The following is a 14,046-nucleotide window of genomic DNA, read 5'->3' as shown; positions in this document are numbered from 1 at the left end:
ATGATGGTATTGAAAGTTAATTTCATTATTATCTGGATAGCAAACGAAACGACATAACACGTTATTTAATCGATCCATAAAAGAAATATAAAAAAGATATGTACAAAATACCTCGAGAATTATAGCACATTTCTATTTTTTTTTAAATATTGATGAATACAGTTCAGACCTAACATGAGTTTGAGTATCCTTAGACTGAAGATAACTCGTTTTTATTGTCTATATCTCAAATGAATTGAGAAAAAAATTAAGGACACCACTATTTAAACTGATATGCGTAATTTATAGTCATTCTCGTTTAATACAGACACAAGAAAAAAACTAATTTTTTAATGTTGTCATATCAACGGTGCAATACTTAGTTGACAATATAACATTACATTATATGTAGTATACTACAATAGTATTGCAAACATGAACATTGATACATAGACCAAGTCCTCATCTAAGGAGAAACAATGATTTTCAAATCAATTAGTGAATGAAAAATTCTGATTTTATTAGGATGAGAGCCAACATTCTGTATAATACAATTGAGAATGTAAATAATTAATGTGTCAAAGAGACAACAACCCGACCATAGAACAGACAACAGCAGATGGTCACCAGCAGGTCTTCAATGCAGCGAGAAATTCACGCACCCGGTGGCGTCCTTCAGCTGACGCCTAAACACATATATATTTAGGAGTCTAAAGTGCGATGGTACTCTAAAGTGCGATGGTAACGCTAAAGTGCGATGGTCTATGCTAAAGTACGATGGTGTCTCACGCTAACATGCGATGGTCTATGCTAAAGTACAATGGTGTCTCACACTAATGTGCGATGGTTGTTTGTTCGCTAAAGTTCGATGGTATTGCACGCTAAAGTGCAATGGACCAAACGGGTATTGTTAAAGGGCTTAAAACGTTAAGGAACACGGATGTAATAAATAGTCTTTTTGCAAAAGCTAGTATGATAAGGTTTTATAACATATGTGATAGGCTTTATGGTAGGCTTAAGTGATTATTTCTAAATTAAGAAGAATGACCACTCCGTAATAATTGCTAAAATGGTAATTTTGGTGTGACTTTTTAAAATTCGGGCCGGTATCAAATATTTGGGTAGATGGTGTGGCTTGCCGTTCACACAGTCTATCACAAATACAAAATTCGTTCATTGTTGAAACATTTACTTGTTTGAAACATTCTTAATTTAAATAAGAGAGAAATGAAATGTTCTCCGAACTTTTCCTTTTTCGCAGCGAGTACAAATACAAGTTGTATTTTCCTACAATGTATCTCTATTTTACCGACGTTACGTTTATAAAAGTCGACAGCATTTTAACGGGGATCGCAAAGTAAACTGCCACATAAACAATGATGTAAATGTTTCCGTTTGCTCCAAATAGAAGCAGGATAAGTATTCGTATACTATTTTGTATTTATATAGTAAATGGTCGCCTTGTAGGATACAATTCCTTCTTCCAGCACTCGAAAAAATAAACATTGTGCTTCAGCCGATAAAGAATGGTTAAGTTTAAATCAATTACTAGTAAGTCATTGACATTTGGTTTAAAGTTGTTAATCAAATATTCTACATTTATCTTTCGGCATGTTCATTTTTGGTTTGTATGTACGACTATTAGCGTGATTATCAAACTAAGTTTCTAACGTCTATATTTTTGCAGACCATCGGACTTTAGCGTATGGAAGCATCGCACTTTAACGTAGACAATCGCACTTTAGCGTGACCATCGTACTTTAGCGTCCCCATGGCACTTCAGAGTCCTACATATATACTAGTTCAGTGATAATGAATGCCATACTTAACTCCAAATTGTACACAAGAAACTAAAATTAAAAACAATACAAGACTAACAAAGGGCAGATGCTCCTGAAAAGGGATAGCCGCAAAAATGCGGCGGGGTTAAACATGTTCATGAGATCTCAACCCTTCCCCTATACATCTAGCCAATGTAGAAAAGTAAACGCATAACAATACGCACATTAAAATTAAGTATAAGAAAAGTCCGAGTCTGATGTCAGAAGATGTAACCAAGGAAAATAAACAAAATGGCAATAATACATAAATAACAACAGACAACTAGCAGTTAACTGACATGCCAGCTCCAGACTTCAATTAAACTGATTGAAAGATTATGTCTTCATTATATGAATATCAGGCACAATCCTTCCCGTTAGGGGTTTAGTATCATACCATCATAACATATATGAGAAGAACATAACCCGTGTCATGCCAACAACTGGTTCTTAAATAAATGTGTTATGTTCCGATGCAAAGACCCTATAGGTTGAAAATATGCCGCACAGCCCTTAATTTTGACCTTTGAAAAATATTGTAGTGCATATGAACTCTCAATTCTAGGATAAGATTTTCATATTTACATATATGTAAATTAAATTGTGAAGAAATGCTTATGTTTACTATTCGCAGTCATTGAAACTCATCGATGCTTCCTAAATATTATATATATATGGGGTGTTTGTGTCCTGTCGATAACACAAAAGTAAGTCGTAATACCTAAATCTGCTTTTTTGTCAGTACAGCATATAAAATACAAGCTAGGAATGCAAAAATATCTCAACAAAACTAACAATAGTGTTTTCTATCCTAAATATGTACTAAATATTCCAAATTGATAGAAACAGCAGTATAATTCGAAGCCCCAGGGTCAAAAACATAGAAAATTGCCTAAACCTTGGTCATAAAACAAATAATTTAACATGAAAATGCTATGAATTTATGATTTTAAAGTTCTTGATATAGAAAACAATAACTATGCTTGAAAGTTATGCAAAAATAAGATGTTAGCAGTCATCTCTATAACATTTTAAGTGAATTTATATCTCAGACTGGTTTCTGCATACATACAACTTTTGCAAAAATGGCTTTGTCTGAACACTTCTAGTATATTTATTAGCTAAATTGTGTCAGATATATGGTTATAGATGATTCAGTTGTGACAAGAATTTTAAATTGACCATTTGAGGCAGAAAATGTGAACTTTGATTGACAAATAGGCATACAGTAAGATGGCAGGATTGGATACTTTATATAGACTGCTAAACATTACATTAATAGTATTTTGATATGCTTTCAATATGTCATCAAAGCAGTTTTAAACAGGTTCTAGGCATTTTATATAAGAAAATATGCAAATAGGGTAAGCTGGCAATAATTGAAGTCTTGTTTTCAAATTCTTTTAAAAATTGAAACTGGAGAGGGGGTTTAAAATATACAGTAAAAAAAAACCTTAGAGTATCCACAGTGATTTCTTAAAGGCTATAATTCTGATAAATGAATATTTATGTAAGAAAAACTGATTTTAGAGAGTTTTCTATTTAAATAAATGTTTGAATAAGTGAATAAATGCTAACGCCAAAATATGCAATCTTTAATGACCTCACAACAGTATCGTAACTATATCCCTTCTTAATAAGTCTATTTAAAGGTTTTGTTAGTTTCTGAGGTGAATACTGACATTTTTATGCTTTATAAAGAATATTTCCCTAAAAAATTGGATGTGAAATACCTGAACGTATAAGAAGTCTGAATGTTGAGCTATATTTACGAATGATCTCCTTATACCGATGATAGAATTTAGTAAATGTTTTGACTAGTTTGTGATAACGAAAACCCTGGTGTAATAATTTTTCAGTAATACATAAATTTTGTCTCGTTAAAATCTAAAACATTGTTACATACACGAGCGAATTGTACAAGTTGAGATATATAAACGCCGTAGGAAGGTGAAAAAGAAACGTCACCATCTAATAATGGATAATTAACGATAGGAAATGAAAAATCATCTCTTTTATCATATATTTTAGCATTGAGCTTTCCGTTAATGACATAGAAATCAAGATCAAGGAAAGGGCAGTGGTCATTGTTAGTACTAGCTTTATTTAAAGTTAGTTCAATAGGATAAATTTCTTTAGTATATATACTGAAGTCATCATTATTGAGAGCCAAAATATCATCCAAATATCTAAAAGTATTATTAAATCTGTGTATCAGATGTTGTTTCGATGGGTCTTTGCTTATTTTTGTCATCAATTATAACTCATAGCAATACAAAAAAGGTTCGCATTAAGTGGTGCACGGTTAGTCCCCATTGTTATTCCGATAATCTGACGATATACGGAATCTCCAAAGCGAAAAAATATGTTATATAGGAAAAATTCAAGGGAATATATAATATCAAAGCATGTCCAATTGACATTGTTTTTTTGTTTATTGCTACTAAAAATGTCTTAAAAGAGGGACAAAAGATACCAAAGGGACAGTCAAACTCATAAATCTAAAACAAACTGACAACGCCACGGCTAAAAATGAAAAAGACAAACAGAAAAACAATAGTTCACACGACACAACATAGAAAACTAAAGAATAAACAACACGAACCCCAAAAAGAGTTTGAACATATATATTCACTATCAAACATTTTAAATGCCCATTTAATTAGTTGAGTGAATTTTTTCTTAAAAACCACGCGTGAGGCAATGTGGTATATAGGGTAGAAAAATCAAAACTTTAAACAGATTCAAAATCACCAATATATCCATGCACTTTATCAAGTACTTCAAACGAGTTCTTGAAACTCCAAAAGTAACTAATTCCACTATTTTCGAAGGCCTTATTTGAACAATTTATTATCAGGTTTTTAATACCAAGTGAACTGGTGAGAATAATAGACAGTTTAGTAGTGGAATAATGGCTTGAAGACGAAATGAATCTATATTTGTAAGGTGTTTTGTGTAGCTTCGGAAGCCAATACATAGTTTGGACTCTCATTGTATTTGATTCTGCTTGTAAAAAAGGGACGAAAGATACCAAAAGGACAGTCAAACTCATAAATCGAAAATAAACTGACAACGCCATGGCTAAAAATAAAAAAGACAAACAGACAAACAATAGTTCACATGACACAACATAGAAAACTAAAGAATAAACAACACGAACCCAACCAAAAACTCGGGATGATCTCATGTGCTCCGGAAGGGTAAGCAGCTCCTGCTCCACATGTGGCACCCGTCGTGTTGCTTATGTGATAACAAATCCGGTAAATAGTCTAATTCGGTAGGTCACATTCATGAAAGGGAAAGGGATTGTAGTTACGACGTAAGGAACATATCCTATATCATTTGTGAAACAGTTATTCTATAACGGTCAACCAACTCGTGATGGCGTCCGTAAAATTTACGAAGGGATGATTTCAACTTCACCATTTGGAACTCTTGGTTTAATAGCTTCCTTGTGAGCAGCAACCCTCTATCAAGAAAATCATGATAGGAAATGCAAGCACGGGACATGCATAAAAACAACCAAAAATAAGAACCTTTTTTCATGATCAAACATCAGTTATTTTTTGGTAATTTGTTTCTAAAAAACATTATTGTCTTTTATGAGTTATTTTTTGCTGAAGGTAAATTTGTTAATAACTAATCCATTATATAAATTCAAATGTTTCATTTCACTGAAGTTATGCTTTTGGTTTGTCAATCTACATAATTTCCCCTTAAGCATCTTTAATTTAGTATTAAAAGAACACTGAATGGACGGTTTTCGACAGTTGAATTGTAATTTCAAAAATCCGTCTTGTTTTAAATATTTTACCGATTATTAAATCATTATACCAGTTTAAAATGTGATCTTCTTTATATGCAACTAGTCTAAAATTTAAAAAACGACGACAGCATCGTCTGTAATATCGCAATATATGTGTAATTTTCGTTTCCAGAAGACGTAACGATGAAAGAAAACGTGTTCTATGGTGTATTTATTACCACGTAAGTATAGTTATTATAGCTAAGCTTATCCCCTACATGGACATCGTACAAACAAAAATAGAAACGACATTAATACTGAAAAGATATGAATTGCATCCCAATGGGAACAAACTGTGCCCCTCTACTTGCCGACTAGTTTCTTTATAATTATGAGGCTGACTTCATGCAGGAACTTCTTAGGAAGAAAGATAAGAAGTTAACAATATCCTTTAACTCTACTTTCCGCTATATAGATGACGTTCTTTCACTAAACAATTCAAAATTTGGTGACTATATGGAACGCATCTATCCCATTGAATTGGAGGTAAAGGATACTACAGATACAGTTAAGTCGGCTTCATATCTTGACTTACATCTAGAAATTGACAATGAGGGTCGGTTGAAAACAAAACTTTACGACAAAAGAGATGATTTCAGCTTTCCAATCGTGAACTTTCCATTATATAAAGTAGCAACATTCCAGCAGCACCTGCATACGGGGTATATATCTCCCAATTGATACGATATTCCCGTGCTTGCATTTCCTATCATGATTTTCTTGATAGAGGGTTACTGCTCACAAGGAAGCTATTAAACCAAGAGTTCCAAATGGTGAAGTTGAAATCATCCCTTCGTAAATTTTACGGACGCCATCACGAGTTGGTTGACCGTTATGGAATAACCGTTTCACAAATGATATCGGATATGTTCCTTACGTCGTAACTACAATCCCCTTCCCTTTCATGAATGTGACCTACCGAATTAGACTATTTACCGGATTTGTAATCACATAAGCAACACGACGGGTGCCACATGTGGAGCAGGATCTGCTTACCCTTCCGGAGCACATGAGATCACCCCTAGTTTTTGATGGGGTTCGTGTTGTTTATTCTGTAGTTTTCTATGTTGTGTCATGTGTACAAATGTTTTTCTGTTTGTCTTTTTCATTTTTAGCCATGGCGTTGTCAGTTTGTTTTAGATTTATGAGTTTGACTGTCCCTTTGGTATCTTTCGTCCCTCTTTTAATCCTGTTTGCGATTTTAAAATTTTTGATATATAATATAAATATACTAAACACATGCTTGTTTTAAAAAAGCACACAAAGGGTCCTCTAGTTGATCAGGTACTGTTGTTTAGTCAGAATTCACTACGTACAAGTATATGTATGGGTTCATGGTGTTTACTCATTATCTTTCTGTATAATGTTAAATAAACTCGGGTTTGTCCGTCATATTTTCCGATTAGCCACTGTATTGACTGTTTTTCGTCTTCCTATGATTGTGCCTTAAGTATATACTTTTGCCTTGGCTTTTTTGAATACGATTTACTTCTTTTTAAAACGTCTTTCGTTTGCGATTTCTCAAAAAAATGTTTTTAATGCAGACTGAATAAAATATTTTGATTTGTTTTGTCTTCCGAATTTATGAATTCAATTCACAAGTTTAAAGTAAGGATGATTTTTTTTTTAGTTTTGGACTTTTGAAAAGATCTGTAGGTTCTTTTACAGCAACTGTAATGATTGTATCTTATTCATCATGAATGACCTTTAATTTCCCTTATAAGGTAGTATAAAAGCAGTAGGGTTCACAATACTCACCGTGTTGTAAGAGTAAAAATATATAGTAGCAATGAGTTTCACAAAACTCTTCATTTATCGCTTGATAGAAGATATTTATGTATTATATTTAATAAAAGTCCCATTATTGTTTGTTATTGTTGTGTATAATAAAACAGAATATTTGGTATGCTGATTCTTATCAGATTTAAGATTGGCTCATCACTATTCCGAATGTTTTTTTCTTCAACAAAGCTATGTAGAGACATTTTTTTGTTAAATAATGGTTCCATTATGCTCTTCGCGATCGATTAATTGTATATATATGTCGTGTACATTTTATTATTGTGTACAGGTTATTACTTGTACAAAATTTTCATACAAGTAATTACTTCTATGATGCCATCATACAGGTTATTACTTGTATAAATATAATTGTACAAGTAATAACCTGAACAAATTTTGTGGAGAAAAAGATAATAACTTGTACAACTCCTTATCTCTCGTATTTTTTAAAATTTATATTGTGTTTGTAATTCTGTTCTTATTTTCAAGTGTTTATCAGTATTATTTTTGAAATGTTAGAAGTTTACAGATGAACGAAGGACGCAAAGTAATGACATGTCGCCTTTGCGAATGAGTTTTTCAATGCCTGCTACACTCAAAAAATCATATTGCCTTAAGAAATATCTTTGAAGAGCAGTCTTTTTGGAACTTAATTTTGCTTTCTTTACATTCCCAATAGTCTCTCTGTATCTTTCACGTGTAAATAATGAATTATTAGAAGATTTATTATTGTCATCACACAATTTAATTATTTCATCATTAAATTTCTTTTCTATACTGTTTTCCATCTCTTCACTTTAGTTTTGACTACTTAAATGAATAGTTTTGCTCATATACTTGATATATTAAATGTACTTACATATTGAGAGTGTTTACCTTTAGGCAAAGTAATGAATTATATGTTAAAAGGGAAACAATTTATTGTGAACTTTAAATAGGCCAATGTAAAATAATGATTTGTACAAGTTATTATCTTTTTCTCCACAAAATTTGTACAGGTTATTACTTGTACAATTATATTTATACAAGTAATAACCTGTATGATGGCATCATACAAGTAATTACTTGTATGAAAATTTTGTACAAGTAATAACCTGTACAAAATAATAACATGTACACGACATATATATTGTTCACCCGTTACGTGCCGAGCAACTATTACAGCTTAAGTTAAACATTTGATCAATCTCGTTTCACTTTTTTCGAAAAAACATTCTTGTTTCTTTTGAAATACTGTGAAATAGTTTTGATTTACAATTTTGTATTGTCTCTGAAAAGTCTAATGACTGCTTTCGGAACAGGGTCGATTTGGAGTTTGCAGAATTAAATAGACACCTGTATTTCGTTGCCGATTCGATGCGGAGCTTAGTATATTAAATAAGCACCTCTATATCGTTTACAATATCCTTGATATAAGGACTTCCTGATTCGCTTTCGATTTTGTCTAGTTAAAATTTGGTGTCATTGATTATAAATACCCTACACATACAACTCATAAGAAACTGAACTCATCAACGCAAACGGTATCGGTTTTCGAAATTGATGTGTTTCCTAATTGTTAAACACTTGAAGTACTAAAAAGGAATTAGTATGATAACAAATGTTTTTCGCTGATCAATGCAAATAATGAAATGAATCTGGGACATAACGTGTGCTGGATATAAAAGGTAACTCACACTCAACAGATACCGATTTACCCTTTTTCGATGGCGAGTGTCAACTTTCTTAGTGACAAGTCATATATTGTTTATGCGTCTGTCAGCAATTTCTAGATTTGCTCTGTTAAAAAAATTATTAGGGATAATTACAACAAAAGAAGTCAACAAGAGAATATTATAATTTCCGACCATATTAGGGGTCAAGATTCTGCTTTTCATTTTTAGCTCAACTGGCCCAAAGGACCAAGTGAGCGTATCTCATTACTTGGCGTCCGTTGAAACTACTGGGCAAAATTTAACCAAACTTTGCAACAATCATCATTGGGGTATCTAGTTTACAAAAATGTGTCCGCAATGGCTATTAATATATCATAGGGTTTAAATGTAGATTTTGGCTTGTATCTCTGAAACCAAAGCATTTAGAGCAAATCTGACATAGGTAAAGTTGTTTATCAGATCAAAATCTCTCTGCCCAGAAATTTGCAGATGATTCGGCCAACTTGTCGTTGGGTTGCTGCTCCTGAATTTGTAACTTAAAGGAAGTCTTGAATATTATTATAGATAGAGATAAACTGTAAACAGCAATAATGTTCAGAAAAGTAGGATCTACAAATAAGTCAAATCACCAAAATGCTCATATGACCCCTTAAGCAGTTATTGCCCGTTATGGTAAATTTTTTACAATTTTTTGTAAAATTTGTAATCATGACAAACGCCATGATTTTAATTTCCCTATAGTCAACTTTTTATTTCTGTGCAGCAACATTCCAGTGCCCAGCATATTGAATAAATATGTCTCAATTGAAACGTTACTCTAGAGTTAGCTCAAAGTACGTTGATTTTGTTAAACGAGGAAAACTGCTTTCTCAAAAGTTGCTAACACAGGGCTTTAAATCAATCAAATTAAGGTCATTACTAATTAAAATTTACGGACGGTCGCCATCATGAGCTGATTGGCCATTATGAGAAAAGTGTGTCAGAAATCATATCTGATATTCTTCCTTAGTCATGATAACCTTCCATCATTACTGAACTGAACAGAGAAAAAAGTAAAATCAATTCGGAAAGTCCATAATCACATGGCAAAATCAAATAACAAAACGCATCAAAAACGAATGGACAAGAACTGTCATACTCCTGACTTGGTACAGGCATTTTCAAATGTAGAAAATGGTGGATTAAACCTGGTTTTATAGCGCTAACCCTCTCACTTTGATGACAGTCTCATCATATTCCGTTATATTTACATTGATGCGTTAACTAAACAGACACAATAAATGAAATAGTCAGAATATGGGTACACCAGTCATCATCATATAACAATTTAAAAAGGAACAATTTAACAGAACACAAATAACAGAAAACTTCTATCTACAAACACATTCATTGTTTTGTGTGTCTGACATCAGAAAATTGTATACGTCACATAGGTTTGTCGTTCAATGTGCATACAAACAATTCAAACATTTACCTAGGCAATGTTAGCATACAGGGTTAAAAAATCAAAAGTATGTAAGAATACATTTCAGAAATAGACCGAGATTTAAATAACACGACGGGTGCCGTATACGGTGCAGGAAATGCTTACCCTTCCGGAGCACCCGTTTTCACTCCCGGTTTTAAGTGGAGTTCGAGTTGTGTCTTATTATTAATTGAAACTGTTGATGTAAATGTCTTTTGGTTTTATGAATCTTTGTTTACTCCTTGGTTTTGATTGTTATTGTCTCTACACAAATCTTCTTCTCGGAAAATCCAAAGACAAATTTAACCAAACTTGTGCACAATTTTCATGAGGGTATCTAGTTTTAAAAATGTGTCCGATAACCCAGTCCTTGAACCAAGATTGTCGACATGGCTAAAAAGAATGTACATAGGGTAAAATGCAGTTTTTTGCTGAAATCTCTTAAACCAAAACATTTAGAGCAAATATGACAGTGGTAATATTGTTCAATAGGTCAAGATCTATCTGCCTTGAAATTGTCTAACCAATCAGGCAACCCGTTGTTGGATTGCTACCACTGAATTGAAAATGTTCAGTACATTTTGCAGCTTATGGTTATTATTTTCAATATTATTATAGATAGGGATAAACTGTAAACAACAATAATGTACAGCAAAGTGAGACCTACAAACAAGTCAACATGACCAAAATGGTCAATTGACCCCTTGAGTAGTAATTGCCCTTTATAGGCAATTTAAACAAAATTGAAAACAACACGTTTAATAATTTCTTGCGTCCGAAGCGCTTTTCTGGATTTACCTTCATCAGGACCGCTCAAAGCCTAATATTTGAAATCCGAAGATGTATAAGTACCGAAACAATTTTCATAAATTTTGTAAATTTTTGCAAAATATTTTCCCCTGTATCACTGGGCCAAGTTCAATATAGATAGAGATAATTGTAAGTAGCAATACTGTTCAGAAAAGTAAGATCTACAAACACATCACCATCACCAAAACACAATTTTGTCATAAATCCATCGATGACCTTTGTTTAATATGCACATAAACCAAGGTGAGCGACACAGGCTCTTTAGAGCCTCTTGTTCATATGGCTCCTCTTATTTATGTATATACATCTGCTTTGCCGACTATTCCCTTGTTCCAAAAAACGAAGCTTAATTACTCCCTCAGTCTATCATTTTCAGGGACGTACTTTTGATTTGTGTTCTGTATTCTGCGAAAATGTTGCATTTTCTGACAGCCATTATGACAAATTCCCTCCAGGAATTCTTAAAAAGAATTCAAATATGTTTAAAAAGGCAGTTTGTTGCATATAAATAATGTATGATGTTCAATTAAACTACAACTATGACATAGAAATTGCCACCGTAAGACTGGGTCAGTCTTGTATTTCCATTCTGTATAGACTTCTCTGAGACATCCAATAACACAAGAATGCTTCATTTTATGATATCTGACTTCTGGGCAATCTCAGACTTGATATTAATATACTTCTTATAATTAATTAATGGGATATAAATTATTTTAGAACTGGAACACCAGCATCAGCAATATGTGCATTTAATTTAACTAGTATTGAAACTGCGCTTGAGGGTTCTTTCATAGAGCAAACCTCTGCAAATGAATTTTGGAAAGAGGCTACAACTGTCCCAACTCCAAGACCAGGACAAGTAAGCTAATGATGTATTAAGATATGGTTTCGATATAACTTTCACGAAATAACGAATGAATTATATGAATTCACAATAATCTGTATCAATAAGTGTGATATATATTTATAGTTATCTTATAAAAAAAACATTGAAAGGACATGTGTATTCAGTTTAACAAGTACATAAAATTTAGGGGTTTCAAAACTTCGGAATATACATTGAATAATAACGAATGTATTTCAATCCGATAAGCTGATAGTAATCTGTGTTCTAAAATTCAAAGCTAAAAACATTTTTAACATCTTTTTAACGTTCGTGCTGTGATTGTATGACTTTAATAATGAGATCGCTACAAAATTAAAGTCATTTGAAGCGACCTTTATATGTTTTACCCGGACGTATCACCAAATTAAACGTAGTAATATTCGAATTTCAGTAAGAGCTTCTTGTTGGGACTTCTGTTTATAGACACAATTAATGATCTGCATTTAAGAGGATAATTTGAAACATGATGACAATTTCTTCAAAACAGACAATGAAATTTTTGTGCAACAATAAGGAGTTTGATTACATATTATCCTTTGCATCATAAAGAACTTTAACTGAAAATAAATAATTGCAGCAGCGCCTCATATCAGTAGCTTCGTCTAAACTTTAGCACCGTACGATTTCATACGAGTTCATTTGACCTAAGTGACAGTTGCAGTTTTACTTGCCAAACTACATATCTCAGTCGATGCAGTAATCAAGCTATACGGACTTTATTCTACGAACAGATCGTATGGCGGTCATGCATGTGTAATATAAGACGCCATACCATCTAGTGCTTTTTGTAGTTCCTTCGATTTCGTAATATGTTTTGTGATGTTTTTCATTGAACACAAAGTTATTCATAGACTTGGAATAGGGTTTACACAGAATGTATTTGCATATCAATTCAACCTACACTGTGTCTAAACCACACCAGCAAAATTTGTTCGGACTCGATGGTATCTAACATCCGGCACAATGACGGAACATTAATAGACAGAAGAAAGCTAGGTTTCTCCTTATTTTCTTATTTATTTTATGATATCGAAGAATACATATACATATACAACTATTTTCTATTGTGATATGTAATATTTTCTACAACCGTTCTATATTAACGAAGAAATAAGTAAAAATGCATGTCAAAATGACGAATTGAGTGAACCTTGCCTCGAAATTGTTTAATTTCTCGTTAAATTGTTCACATTGTACGGAATGAAAGGTACGGGAAGATAAATACTGACGCGGCGATTGCAAAACTAGTCATTATGAGCATCTCAATACTTGTATTTCTGTGTATGGAACGAAATACATGGGTCATGTCAAATTAAAATACACCGGTTTCGTCATTGTTGTTTACTACCAATCACCCGGTTTCGTCTCTATATATCACCCATTTTTTGATGTTTTTTTTTTTAAACCAACAATTTACGAAAAGCAACGTTAACACGGATCTGAACATTGTCTTCCGAAAGAATTTAAATATATATTTATTATAAAGTAAACTTGGCGTGTTTACATTTATTTACATGGGTAATTATAGTACTACACATTTTCCTAATGAAAGGCGTATCCGTTATTTCACTGATCTCCAAACTAATTTTAATGGAATATAAATACTCAATAGCAAACACTGATATCTAATTACTTTTTTAACATTAACATTATGATATTTTTTTATATAGGTTTTGAGATACATTGCAATATGTGACCCCCCTTTTTTTTACAGAAAAAAACTAAATGATGCTTAATAAACAAAATTTAAAACATAACCAAAAAGTATTAAGATTTATATTACTAAGAAGTGTGTAAAGTTTGATGCAATAATGATAAATCGTTTTGAGATATGGCGC

The 14,046-nt window shown here is 32.5% G+C and overlaps 1 protein-coding gene across 1 annotated transcript in view; it reads left to right on the top strand.

The window, feature by feature from the left end:
- Nucleotides 1–14,046, top strand: part of LOC143070996 (semaphorin-2A-like) — a 64,767-nt gene that overhangs the window by 23,392 nt on the left and 27,329 nt on the right. Inside the window, exons 11-12 of the mRNA XM_076245090.1 lie at nucleotides 5,741–5,789; nucleotides 12,040–12,181. Of these exons, the coding sequence (XP_076101205.1) occupies nucleotides 5,741–5,789; nucleotides 12,040–12,181 (191 nt within the window). The remainder of the gene's footprint in view (nucleotides 1–5,740; nucleotides 5,790–12,039; nucleotides 12,182–14,046) is intronic.

This window comes from Mytilus galloprovincialis, chromosome 4 (genome assembly GCF_965363235.1).
Source record: "Mytilus galloprovincialis chromosome 4, xbMytGall1.hap1.1, whole genome shotgun sequence".
Taxonomy (NCBI): Eukaryota; Metazoa; Mollusca; class Bivalvia; order Mytilida; family Mytilidae; genus Mytilus; species Mytilus galloprovincialis.
The sequence above is the reverse complement of the archived record's forward strand: the minus strand, read 5'-3'. Positions and strand labels throughout refer to the sequence as shown.